At 42.2% G+C, this 14235-nt stretch overlaps 1 protein-coding gene across 3 annotated transcripts in view; it reads left to right on the top strand.

Moving 5' to 3' along the window:
• LOC135552877 (LIM domain kinase 1-like) overlaps positions 1 to 14235 on the top strand; it is an 87230-nt gene that overhangs the window by 55527 nt on the left and 17468 nt on the right. Inside the window, exon 1 of one of the 3 annotated variants that reach the window (XM_064984801.1) lies at positions 7967 to 8229. The exons of the other annotated variants lie outside the window; for them this stretch is intronic. Coding sequence (XP_064840873.1) covers positions 8167 to 8229 — 63 coding nt within the window. The 5' untranslated portion in view covers positions 7967 to 8166. Of the gene's footprint in view, positions 1 to 7966; positions 8230 to 14235 lie in introns of those variants that run through there. 3 annotated transcript variants of the gene reach the window in all.

The raw sequence follows: 14235 nt of genomic DNA, 5'->3' as shown, positions 1-14235 counted from the left end.
AGAGACCTGATTGTGCCTCAATGTAATCAAGGTATGACATGTTTATGTTATTTTCAAATACAATCTATTTTTGGGCTGACTTGTGGTCAATTTTCCGGGTACAATTGTTTATAATTATGTTTCGGCACCCTGCTCTGGCAAAATGGTGGCTTAATCTAGTTGCCTACCCCCTGCACTAGTGGGAGTGCATTCATGTTTTGTTGATGATTGTTTCAAGCACTTTCAATGCTCAACAAAAATGATTCCACACTTATACTTATATTCCACACGCAATATGCATTACCTGCATTGCTGTTCCGATTTTCTTTACATAGGTATTTTTCATTGGTAATCACTAGCTTCTAGTATTCACCATAGTTTCCTAGTGTAACAGGCTGTTGGAAAGAGATGACCAAGATGCAGCGTGGTAATTGTCCATGTTAGATTTATTCGATAACTGAACACTGAAACACAGAGACAGAAAACAGGAACTAAGATCAGGGCGTGACACCTAGTACATAGTCAAATATGAATTATCAATAGACAGATTAAAGCTTCCGCTAAGAGTTCTTGGAAATATATCAGTCTACATTGTGAAAAATCCATGCGTGAGTGTAGCCTGTGAGAAAGAATGTTAATGGTGCGGTAACCATTTGTATTCTCCCCAGCAATAGCATGTCACACTTTGAAATGTGGTATTTCCTTTCTAAGGAGTTTTTCCTAGCCACCATGCTTCTACATCTGCATTGCTTGCTGTTTGAGGTTTTAGGCTGGATTTCTGTACAGCACTTTGAGATATCAGCTGATGTACGAAGGGCTATATAAATAAATTTGATTTGATTTGATTTTGGTATTTTACCATCAAGCCATTTGAAATGGGATTTCGCCTGGTTTCTCTCTTTAGTATGTCAAAAAGGGTGAAATATTACAGTGACTTAATCCTTGTTTATGAGCTGTGGTATGCTCAGTATGCCATCAGGGTTTCCAACCCAGGTAGATACAAATGTAAATAGGTATTTTGTATTGCAAATCAGCAGTAGGCAGGCGGCATAGGCAGCGCATGAATTTTAAGTTTGGGAAAGATAATTCTCACCATGAAAATGCACCTTTAGAATAAAGCATTCCATGCATCATCACATTTGCAGAGTTATGTTAGATAGCCTACTATTCCTAATGTGATGAGTAGGTAGTCATAATTCTGGCTAATAATGCAACTCAATAACTGTTCTCACAATGAGAGAGCGTAGAGTAGGCTATAGTGCCTTCAGAAGGTATGCATACACACAATAATGACTAAGTTAAAACGTGTTTTTTGAAATGTAGCAAATTTATTGTAAATGAAATACAGAAATATTGAATTTAAATAAGTATTCACACCCCTGAGTCAATACTTTGTAGCAGTACCTTTGGTAGCCATTACAGCTGTGAGTCTTTCTAGGTAAGTCTCTAAGAGCTTTACACATCTGGATTGTGCAACATTTGCCCATTATTTTCAAAATTCCTCAAGCCATGTCAAATTGGTTGTTGATCACTGCTACATAACCATGTTCAGGTCTTGCCATGGATTTTCAAGTAGATTTTAAGTCCAAACTGTAACTAGACCACTCAGGAACATTCACTGTCTTCTTGGTAAGCAACTCCAGTGTTGATTTGACCTTGTTTTAGGTTATTATCCTGCTGAAAGGTGAATTAATTTCCAAGTGTCTGTTGGAAAGCAGACTGAACAATCTACTGAGACACCTCTAATTCACAACATTTTTCTTATCTGTCTTCCTCTTCCATATAATGTCTGTCTGATTTCATCTTTGATAGGGGGGTGGTGGTGGGAGAGTACATCTTGTGCTTGTTGTTAAACTGTAAGAATGAGTTGTTTGGGCACCAGGTTCAAATAAGGGAAATATTGAGAAATATGATAAAGATGACAACAACATTTGAGCCTGGTTGATTTCACATTGAGCCTGCTAAGTTTCTACATTACAATGTACTTTCACTCTGCCTTGTGTGAAGACATGGTGTCACCTCCTTTCATTCCATGACCTCTGGGTCTGAAAAAAAAACTCTCACCAGAAATAGGTTAGTTTAGTCTGCCTCTTTCTTCTTTCACTCTCTGTACTTTATTGTTGTCTTTGTTCAATCTCCCAGAAGCCTTTTCAATGGTGACCTTGACCTGACCTCTGGACAGAACAATCCCACCACACTAAGATTAAGATCACTCCTACCAAAATTTGACCACTGCTTTTAACCCAACCTCTCTGAAAGACACACATACATATACACACACATACATAGGATTTGGAGAGGTGCGGGGGGCTGCCACACTGGGCACCCGGGGAGCTGTTGTTGTGGGGAGTTTAAGTGCCTTGCTCAAGGGCTCAACGGCAGGCAATGGCATGTAGGATTTGATACCTGCAACCCTCCGGTTGCCAGCTGACTTCCAAAAAGATTTTACCCGTCTGACCCAGGATTTGAACTGGCAACCCTCCGGTTGCTGGCTCATCTCTCTTACCGCTAGGTTAACTACACTATCTCCAATAACACAGCCACCTTACTACACTGTTATGTAGCATTTCTATTGGCTGAGGTGCTATTGATCAACCATTGTAATAATGTCTGGCACTCTATTTTTGCTTAATGTTCTATTGTTCTTGAATGCCAAGCTTCACGTCTGGCTGAAACCAAGCACCATCCCCACGGTGAAGCATGGGGGTGGCAGCATCAGGCTGAGGGGATGTTTCTCAGCGGCAGAGACTTGGAGACTAGTCAGGATCGAGGCAAAGATGAACGGAGCAAAATATAGAGAACTCCTTGATGAAAACCTGCTCCAGAGCGCTCAGGACCTCAGACTGGTGCGAAGGTTCACCTTCAAACAGGACAACAACCCTAAACACACAGCCAAGATAAAGCAGGAGTGGCTTCGGGACAAGTCTCTGAATGTCCTTGAGTGGCCCGGCCAGAGCCCGGACTTGAATCCGATCAAACATCTCTGGAGAGACCTGAAAATAGCTGTGCAGCAACGCTCCGCATCCAACCTGACTGAGCTTGAGAGGATCTGCTAAGAAGAATGTGAGAAACTCCCCAAATACAGATGTGCCAAGCTTGTAGCATCATACCCAAGAAGACTTGAGACTGTAGTTTCTGCCAAAGGTGCTTCAACAAAGTACTCAGTAAAGGGTCTGAATACTTAAGTAAAAGTGATATTTCATTTTTATTTTATATTAGCAAACATTTTTACGAATCTATTTTTGCTTTGTCATTATGGGGTATTGTGTGTAGATTGATGAGGGGGGGGGGGGGATATTTCATCAATTTTAGAATAAGGCTGTAACTTAAAATGTGGAAAAAATCAAGTGGTCTGATTACTCTCCGAAAGGCACTCTATATTGTTAATGCTTATAGTGAACCCTGTTTTGAGGTAATATGTTCAGTAACTCTTAGAGAGAGTTAGTGCTTGTTGTGTTCGCTTAGTTAGGAACAAATATATATATTTTTTATATCCTGGAGAAGACCTCTTTGACGTGCGCAAACACACACACGCACACACACACACACACACACACACACACACACACACACACACACACACACACACACACACACACACACACACACACACACACACACACACACACACACACACACACACACACACACACACACTCATTCAATGTTTTTTGCTCTCTACCATTTACAGCTAGGATTTGTATGTGTATGTCCTTCTCTGTATCTATGCATCCGTGCAAGACTGTGTGTCATTTACACTCAACCCACAGCCAGGCTTCTGCAGTGCAATCTTAGTAATTAACCACCCACCCAGCGGAGGCCAGCAGAGCCAAAAGGGAATCAGAGATGGCAGCTAGAGCTCGCCCTTCCCAGCTACCCATTACCCAGAGTTCTCTACAGGGCCAGATGTATCACTCACATTTCCCTTACAGTGTAAAGAAACCACTGACGTTCGACCATGGTTCAGTCCAACTAAAACAGACAGGCAATCACGTTATCACAAAGATGTCAGACCAATGGTGTTATAGATGGACGGACCAACTGACCGACCGAACCGAATGGCAGACAAGGTCAACTTCCTCTGCTGCTTTTCATTCCCTGCGCCTTGGACATATGACGTGATGCAGTCCAATCCCACACACCCTCTCTTGGCATCAGGCCAGCCAAACAGGGCAGACTGCATTTCATCAGCCCACAAAAAGCATCCTCTTTCAGAAGGTTTTGTTTGTTGGAGCCGGGATAGAGAAAGCACTCCAAAACCGTGTGATGCAATGTGGCTGTGACTCAGTCTGCTGATTGAAATGTCACATTGATCAGGTCGTTTTGGTCGGACAAGAGAACAGAATGAATTGAGACATTTCTCACCGTGCCTCTGCTTTCGGTTAGGTTTTCCTATAAGGAGTCCAGAGCCTCAGATCAATGTAAGCAGCCATAAAGCCTCATTCAACCACTGTTTGTGGTTGGATTTGTGAACCAGTGCCACTCACCCTACACACGAGATTATATGGCCGTCTTGTACATTTTCAAGAAGCTTGAAGCTTGAACTTACATCTGTATGTAAGCCCTATCCTCTGTCAACCATGATCACAGAATCCTCATGTAGGATGAGCTCCCCCCCCGCCACCTCTCTCTCTATCTCTCTGTTTTCGCCATTGACTTCTGCAGCCTTGATCAGATGAGTGGTCAGAGTTAGGGGCCAGTAATTTATAACGCCTATTCTGTTCAAGGTGATTTATGACTTGGATACAGAGCCAAGTGCAGTAATTGGATCCACTGTCCTGCTGCCTCCCTCCCCGTTGCCTCCCTCTCTCCTGCCTCCCTGGTTTCTACCTCCCTCACTGCTGACTACAGAAGAACCTCAGAGATAGTGTAATTTGGACATTAGTTAGCCGTAAAGAATTGTGCCGTTTCTCAAACCGCTTAGGTTAATTTCTTCCACTCTGGTATAGTGTTGGCGTGTCCTGCGGGAGTAGGTAGGCTATGTCCCTGCAGGTATTCAAACGGGGTCGCCATGACCCAAAGGCAAGCATGCCAACCACAACCCCAAGATAACGAACTCCCTTGGGTGGTTAATAATGCATTTAAAGGCCAGGGTCGTTTCAGTATTGTTATGAGTGGATGGATATTGGGAAATATACATATTTTCAAGAAACTTTAAAGTACATGATATGTCCCTCCCTTTCACGGACAATCACAGTTTAGCAACTTCTTATAACAACTCCCACTGGTATGAGACCACAAGACACTCACTTTCAGACATTAAGATTTTCAGTTTGTCACCATGGTGATTGAGCAATTGTCAGTGAACAACATGTCAGATTCTGAAATTAGGGTGGGAGCTGGTTTGTTTGTGTCTGGTCAGATATGCCTGGGGGTGAGCGTTGGGAAGTAGACTTGAGTTACTGTAAGGGTTTCAGCATGTCACCGTAGAGGTTGAGCAACATTGTAAAGGTAGCAGGAATGTGTATTTACAGAAAGGGGGCTTACACTTCCTTCCTGCTAAGGTTTAAGTGAGGTGGAATTTATTTACCATGACCTGCCTGCCTTGTCTTGTTTGGCTGCCTACAATGACTTTGTCAACATTTTCCATCCCACACCATAGAATGGAGAGATCTTTATATATTCACACGTATCCACGCATAACAATATGAACTTCAACCTGGTCTGAAACTTTGATGAGCGTCTTGAAAACTCCATCGTTTATAACATTTTGGTACCTTTTCAGATTCAATATTCTTTGCTTTTTAGTGGGGTTTTCCAATTCTATTATACTTGTAGTGGCATGTTCACATTCCTCCCCAATAGAAACCTCTATCTAATGATTTTTTGACCACTTCTGCTTTATTTAAAAATAGAAACGACCTCCATGGAAAACTAGAATTTCACTAGTAGGGAAATAAAATAATTAAGTGCCTTTCTCAAGGGTACAATGGCAAGCATGTAGGATTTGATACCTGCAACCCTCCGGTTGCCAGCTGACTTCCAAAAATATTTTTCCAGTCTGACCCGGGATTTGAACTGGCAACCCTCCAGTTGCTGGCTCATCTCTTGAACCGCTAGGTTACCTACACTATCTCCAATAACACAGCCACCTTACTACACTGTTATGTAGCGTTTCTATTGGCTGAGGTGCCATTGATCAACCATTGTAATACTGTCTGGCACTCTATTTTTGCTTAATGTTCTATTGTTCTTCAGGGTCAGTCATTTCCAAGAGAAGGCTGTATTGAAAAGTGATGCTGTTTCCTCTTGGAAGCATCTGACCCTGAAGATAACTTTTTCAAAAATGTTGTTACGTTACAGCCTTATTCTAAAATGTATTTTTTTTTAATAAAAAATTCTCAGCAATCTACACACAATAGCCCATAATGACAAAGCGAAAACAGGTTTTTAGAAATTGTATCCAATATAAAAAAATAAAAAAACGGATATCTTATTTACATAAGTATTCAGGCCCTTTGCTATGAGACTCGAATTTGAGCTCAGGTGCATCCTGTTTCCATTGATCATCCTTGAGATGTTTCTACAACTTGATTGGAGTCCACCTGTTGTAAATTCAATTAATTGGACATGATTTGGAAAGGCACACACAACTGTCCCACAGTTGACAGTGCATGTCACAGCAAAAACCAAGCCATGAGGTCGAAAGAATTGTCTGTAGAGCTCTGAGACAGGATTATGTCGAGGCACAGATCTGGGGAAGGGCACCAAAAAAATTCTGTAGAATTGAGTGTCCCCAAGAACACAGTGCCCTCCATCATTCTTAAATGGAAGAAGTTTGGAACCATCAAGACACTTCCTAGAGCTGGCCAAACTGAGCAATCGGGGGAGAAGGGCCTTGGTAGGGGAGATGACCAAGAACCTGATGGTCACTCTGACAGAGCACTGGATTTTCTCTGTGGAGATTGGAAAACCTTCCAGAAGTACAACCATCTCTGCAGCACTCTGCCAATCAGGTCTTTATGGAAGAGTGGCCAGACAGAAGCCACTCCTCAGTAAAAGGCACATGACAGCCTGCTTGGAGTTTGTCAAAAGGCACCTAAAGACTCTCAGACCCTGAGAAACAAGATTCTCTAGTCTGATGAAACCAAAACTTAACTCTGTGACTTGAATGCCAAGCGTCACGTTTGGAGGAAACCTAGTAACATCCCCACGGTGAAGCATGGTGGTGGCAGCATCATGCTGTGAGGATGTTTTTCTGAGGCGGGGACTGGGAGACTAGTCAGGATCGAGGCAAAGGTGAACGGAGCAAAATACAGAGAAATCCTTGATGAAAACCTGCTCCAGAGGTCTCAGGACGTCAGACTGGGACGAAGGTTCACCTTCAAATAGTACAACAACCATAAGCACACCATAAGCACACAGCCGAGACAACGCAGCAGTGGCTACAGATGTAGGACCTTCATTTTATCACAGAGGAAATGTCAAATGTGTATTGTAATTTTGAGGTTTAAAATGGCTTCAGAAGTTTGTAGTTTCCACTTTGAAATTTCAGACTTGATTTTCCCTTATGAAAAATGAATCAACCCCAACAAAAATGTCCATTCATTATAATCCACATAATAATTCACATTTCCTGTTGCTGCAGGATTCTTTTCCAGCTGTAGCAAACTGGCTCAAATTAAGATCCTACGTTTGTAGAATCAGTCTGTCATCCTCCCCACTAGTACAGTAAGCCCTCTAAAACAACCAATGTTGGATGACATGATGGTGTCGCATGAGGGCTTTGGCTAGCCCCCTTTTTTTATTTGACATTTCAGACAGAGGATTAAATATGATTGCCTGTCGGCTAGAGGAGCTTTGGAATCAGGGGAACTAGGGAAAGGGGGATGGGGAAGAGAGGGAAATAAATATGGGAGGAGGTATTTTCTGAAGACATCAGAGAGGAGAGACAGCCAGCAGGCGCATGGGTGGGCCAGGCCAGGCAGGAAACGATGAGGTCATAAAAACAGAAAGTGAGAGCGGCTGCCGCTTGTTAGATAGAGAACGAGGGAGGGAGGGGGGAGAGCAGCCTGTGATGCCGTTTCAGAGATGAGCTCAGCGGCAAAGGCGTGGGCTGCTCCTCGCTCTCTCTAATTTGGCCGCTGCCTCTGTGTTGTGACAGCGGTGTGGGCTCACCAGAATGAACTAGTCTTGCCGGGAGTAGGGTGGACTGTATAGGAAAGCAGCAGCAGGCGGGAGGCTGCCATGGTGTCAGATTTATTTTTCTGGGGATTTTGCTGTCTCAAGCTGTGGAAAAGGGACAAAAAGGTAAAATGGCTTTCCCTCTGTAGACTGTGATTGAGTGAAAGGGCTTGGCTAGCTTCAGCTTGTGTTGAGTGGGCAGGCTTGATTTTGCTGTGTTTGTGCTTTAGGTCTCTCTCTATTGCATGGTTTTAGTAGAAATAGAACATCAGTATTGATATTGTATCGTTCCCTAAAATTATGTTGTTAAGAGATATCTTCATGTTGAAAGGGTTGAAATGATCTCTAAGAAACTGGGTCCATGAAATACATTTTTTTGTTTGTTTCATGAAATAGAAATGAGCCGGGGCAGGCACATGGTCTATATTTAGAGTAGGTCCTGCCCAGAGCCCCAGTTACAGTAGGCTAGGCTAGTTAAAGCTTGATTGTAATGCTGAGATGATTGCAGCCCTGCACTGTACATATGCACAGTATAAACACACATGATCATGTACACACAAGTGTGTGCCTCTACCGGATGTCCACCTATCTATCAGATGGAACTCAACGCTTCATTGACTTACCATGAGGTATCATGCGGATTCCATTGACAGCAGTTCTAAAGCAGCCATAGCTCATCATGATGGTGTTGATGCTACAGGATGGCCTTAACATGCTGTTGATGCTATAGGATGGCTTTAACATGCTGTTGGCTAAGTGGTAGACAGGGGTTTTCCAATGAATAGGCTAGAATTCTAGCCCTGTTTGGGGCTGCTGGGTGCTGTTTCTGCCACTTGGTCTGGTCTAATCATATTTTCCCAGTTTATTCTTTCTAAGTGAGCCGGAATCAGAAACAAAATGAAAGCCTGTGTTGCCAAATGAGATCTAAGTAGGAAAGAAGGCAGTGAACGGGGGAAGCCTAATGGTGATTTGGAGGCACTATCTAGAACCATAATGTTTTTTTGGGGGGGCTGTCCCCATATGATATAACTCTTTGAATAACACTTTTTGGTTCCTTGTAGTGCCTTTCTACAGAGGGTTCTACCTGGAACCAAAAAGGTTTATCCTATTGGGATAGCCGAATAACACATTATGGTTCTAGATAGCACCTCCAATCACCATTAGGCTTCCCCCATTCACTGCCTTCTGTCCTACTTAGATCTCAGTTGGCAACACAGGCTTTGTGTTGCCTATGTATCCTATCCACACACATACAGATGTCCTTTTTCTACTCAAGATCCAGGCCATGCTCCACTTCTCTTCTCTCCACAGTTTAGGTTTTGGTTTGGAAATTGAAAAGCCAAATTTCATTGCGTGATGAATTGATTTAAATGCAGGTTTCTATATGATAGACGTTCTACCCATCTGTTGTATGGAGATTTGACTGATCCTGATCCCCCAGCACCTCATCAAATGGATTTAGAATGTGGAATCCCCCATTAATCATTTATGGAATTTGACCTAGAATTAACTCTCATGGAGTATCTATTACCTGCTGAATGTGCTGCTGATTTAATTTAAATTCCTTGTGTAGCATGAAAAGTACTCCTTTTCCATTGGTTTTATGTCTACTTGGCAGTCTCAGTAGGCCTCAACAACAGAACATGTTGACGCCCTGAGCTAAACTATTGCAACAGTTCCATTGAACCTCAATAGCTCACTGGAATAGCTAGTCATCTCCAGGTTTCCCATAAAGTGGTTAGTTACACCAACCGGATCCCCTCTGTGCCAGCTCTGCATCACCTCAAGGTGCTGTGTGTTACAATTAGATCACTGTTACAGATGTATCCTGCCTGGGATGGGTTAGTGAAGTCATGGAGGTGTGTGTGCAATGTTTATATCAGATTAACTGACAACGTGTGTGTGCGTGTGTAGTGTTAATACCAGGCTAACTGACGCAAGGGGTCATACCCTATGTTGCTAGTGTTTTATAGTCCCCATGACCCTCCACACATGGTCCATATCACTAAATCGGCAAGACCCTTTACAGGCCCAAAATGCATCAGTATAACTGGAAGTCCATACAGGAAACAGAAGTAAGCAACCGGCTAAAGTTCCAATATCCACCACACTAATAAGCAATGTAGTGGGCAATGGGCAAACATTCTAAATGGTATGCTAGTATGGATATCAGAATATACTGTAGCATTGGCTCCAATTCACCTAGTTTACATGGTTGGACTCAACCTTTTAGAATTAATCCTAAAAAAAACTAAGATGCAATAGTTTTGGGAACTGAAAATGACCTAAACTCAATATGGAGAATTCCCCCCTCATCTGTTGTTTACACTAGAGAACCTGAGAGTATCGTAGTGACACCAGGGGGTCATAAATACTTCTGATTGGTCCAACAGAGGCCATACACATTCCATAGACTGTCTGAAAACACACACACACACCACTAAACGGATTAGCCTCCCAATTTATTGGTTGTTAAACACTTAAAGTTGAAACTTTAATGACACATTTAAGTACTGAAATGACAGCTTCTGAATGGCTGTCTCATCATCACCAGGGGAATTTCCTCATTCTCGTGTAACACAACTCAGTTTATTACACTAGTGCGAACTCATTTCCATTATCACTCATGCTTTGAGAGAGGCCTCAAGGAATTTTTTTCTATTTATTTGCACTGATTTGGTTTACAGTGTAGAAAGAGGAGGAAGAGAGATGTTTTATTGGACAAATAAAATGTAAAGATTTGCCTGGTTATATACATGAGTAGTTTCAGGCAGGTTCCTGCTTTCTATTTTGAGATTAGTTGCATTTCTCACCACTGTATCTTCATCACAAGTCCCCAGCTGGTGCAGTTAGTGTTCATTATAGGATCATGCTTAATATGTGACCGCCTCCCTCCACCTCACCATGGTAACAGACCCACACACTGTTTCCAGATGCTTCTCCATGGCGACCGACCCAGTTCTTCCTGGGTACTGTCTGCCCCCCTCACTGTTACCAAAGGAAACGTGCTGATAATTTGGATTGTTGTCACAGAGGTCCTGTGTGCGCCACATGCCAAGCCACACTGCTCTCTTATACACACACATACGCATGACTACAGAGGCGGGGGGGGGGGGGGCAGCTGTGGGTAGTTACAGTATGTGCTGTAAGTTATCCCTGCTCATTTGTAAATGGAAGATTTTTAACAAATGTTTTGGGCAGGTTTCTTGGAATTTCCAGGTCAGGTGGTCTTATGCTGCATAGTTTCAGTAATTGTAAATGAGCTAAATTAGCAGTGAGAGAAAGATAATAGAACATTCCACCCATAAGATACACACAGGGCTATTGTTAGTGTCTATCTTCTCTCTCTCTCTCTCTCTCTCTCTCTCTTTCTCTCTTTCTCTCTTTCTGCTCTTTTTTCTTTGTGTGTGCGGCAGTAGCAGTTGTCAGATGTGGTTGGAGAGATGTGTTTGTGTGTAGGAAAGAGGTTTCGAGGGTCGACAAATGGCAGTAGCCACAGTGTCAGAGTAGCAGGCGTCGCACTGTCTCTTCCTCTACGTCCAGATGTCCTTCCTCTCCTCCACGCGGGGGCTCACACCTGAGACTGGTCACTGCCTGCTACACACACACCCATGCACACACACACAATTCTACAGTGTTAAATCAACACTGACAGTGTTAAATGTGTCACTGGTCCAGTGTCTATACAGGTCCACACTTTGCAGTGTTAAATTAACACACCGCTTAGTGTAAAGCCTTATTACCCAGAGTTAACACCCATGACTGTATTTGTTCATAACAAAGACATGGTTATTGCTTTCATCCATTTTCAGTTCAGTGGCCTCCACCAAGTGAGATCCTAAGTGAATATATTGTCATAAAAAAAAATATACAACAAGTATTTAATAAGGCCTTATTTTGAGGGCCTAGTTTTACCCTATACAGTGGCCTGAAACTCGTGGTTTTCAGGCCTGCAAGTCACATTATAATGTGACTGTATTTCTGTAATTCCTATTGGAATCCAACTCGAGTGGGAATATCCAACATGAATGCCGCAACCTGTATTCAGAATGACTGCCGGATTGGGAAGACTAAGATATGAGACTATCTAAACTGGAACAACCATTTCAATAAATCAAGTCAAATAAAATGTTATTTGTCAAATGCGCCGAATACAACCTTACAGTGAAATGATTACTTACAAGCCCTTAACCAACAATGCAGTTTTAAGAAAATAAGAGATTAGAATAGCAAATCATTCATGAGCAGGGTGCACCGGCAATGCAAATAGTCTGGGTAGCCATTTGATTAGCTGTTAGTCTTATGGCTTGGGGGTAGAAGCTATTTAGGAGCCTCTTGGATCTAGACTTGGCAATAACGTGTGCAATAAAGTAATGGATTGGATTAGTTTAGAAAAATGTATGTTATTTATTTATATTTGAGTAGCATATGATCAATCAATCAATGTCCATTGCAAAAACATAGATATTGAAACAAGCATTTTTAAAAATCTACCTGCAAATAGAGCATGCTGTGAAATATGCTAATGTTGGTTGTGCTTTTGGTTTAACACTGGTTAACACCAACACGGGTTCACTTACAGAGTTAATTCAACACCTGAATCAGCACTAGAAATGTTATTGAAAAATCAACGCTAGGTAACGCTGGCCAATTCTGTGCAGACGCGCGCACACACACACAAGCACATGCATATTCGACTATTTTACTTTACTCTATAACATACTTTAACACAAGGATAACATGGTTGACATGACAGCGTATGCTTATTCATTATCAACTAGAAGACATTTTGACCCCTATCTTTCATCATTCATTGTACTTCAATTGTAATTCATTGTACTTCGTTATAATTTCATCTCCGTCCCTCTGAGTGGCTGTGATGTGGTGTTTACACACACTGTGATCATAACTGACATAAAGAACTCAGCCACTTATCATTGTTTACAGCCCATGTTTTACCCTTCCTACTCTACTCTACTGCAAAATACAGTGACTGTGACTCACCAAGCCCCTGAGGCTGCTTCTCTTTACCAACTCATTCTGTGTTCCATCTGCTCCAGAGCTAATGGAAACCAATTACACATTCATTACCTTCTCTCTTCTCATTCATTATCTGAGTCCATCTGCTCTGTTAACATGAACAACCAGGATTCAAAAGGTACACAATTAGGTCAGGGAGTCAACTCATTTCTCTCATTTCTCTCTCTCTCTGTCTCTGTCTCTCTGTCTGTCTATCTCTCTCTCTCTGTCTCTCTGTCTGTCTATCTCTCTCTCTCTCTCTTTCTCTCTGTCTGTCTCTCTGTCTTTGTCTCTGTCTCTCTCTGTCTCTGGCTGTCTCTGTCTCTCTCTGTCTCAGGCTGTCTCTGTCTCTGTCTCTCTCTCTCTCTCTCTCTCTCTGGTTTCCATGGGAACGATCCCTGAGGGGGAGGGTAGACACAGGGCTGTAGAGGTAGATTTTGTTGATTACCCGGAATTTAGTTTTATCTATATTATCGACCACTGTGCCACTCTTAAAGGGAATTGCTAGAATTTTCCAAACTCATAAGAGCAGTATTATTTTAAAGTTTCCTTAATAGTGTCTGAAAAATCCCCCCTTGAATTGTTTTTCTTTTTTCCCCCTCATATTTCATAGATTACTATTCTTTGTTCATCCCAGAAAACTGAAACTCTCCCCCAGTAAAATTTGAATTGCAGATCATTGCAGCACTTGAGTGCCTCTGATCAGAGCAAGAGAGAGAGAGAGGTCTTCAACCTATGTCTCTGAGGAGATACGAGGTCACCAGTTTCTTGTTGAAGTAAAGCCCTGCTAGACCTGTCCAACGAGCAATGTTGGTCATTTGCATTTAAGGTCATTTTACCTGGGGGGATTTTATGTATAGATTAGCATTCCATATGTAAATCAGCCTCTAGTGGGAATCTTACATCTTTCAATCGATTACCAGTAAACCCTGTGCCAAAAGCTTTCTCAAGTGGGCCCATTTTAGACCAATTTGCCTGGTTACTACGTTAAGCATCTATAAGGAACATGTGTGAATGTGGTATCTTGTTCATTTACAAATCTGGTAGGGGTCGGTAATTTAACTCTGGCTGTTACATTCATCTGGTCATCGATTGTGATATCTGTTAGTTTAC

This window comes from Oncorhynchus masou, chromosome 13, assembly GCF_036934945.1.
Source record: "Oncorhynchus masou masou isolate Uvic2021 chromosome 13, UVic_Omas_1.1, whole genome shotgun sequence".
NCBI lineage: Eukaryota > Metazoa > Chordata > Actinopteri > Salmoniformes > Salmonidae > Oncorhynchus > Oncorhynchus masou.
The sequence above is the reverse complement of the archived record's forward strand: the minus strand, read 5'-3'. Positions and strand labels throughout refer to the sequence as shown.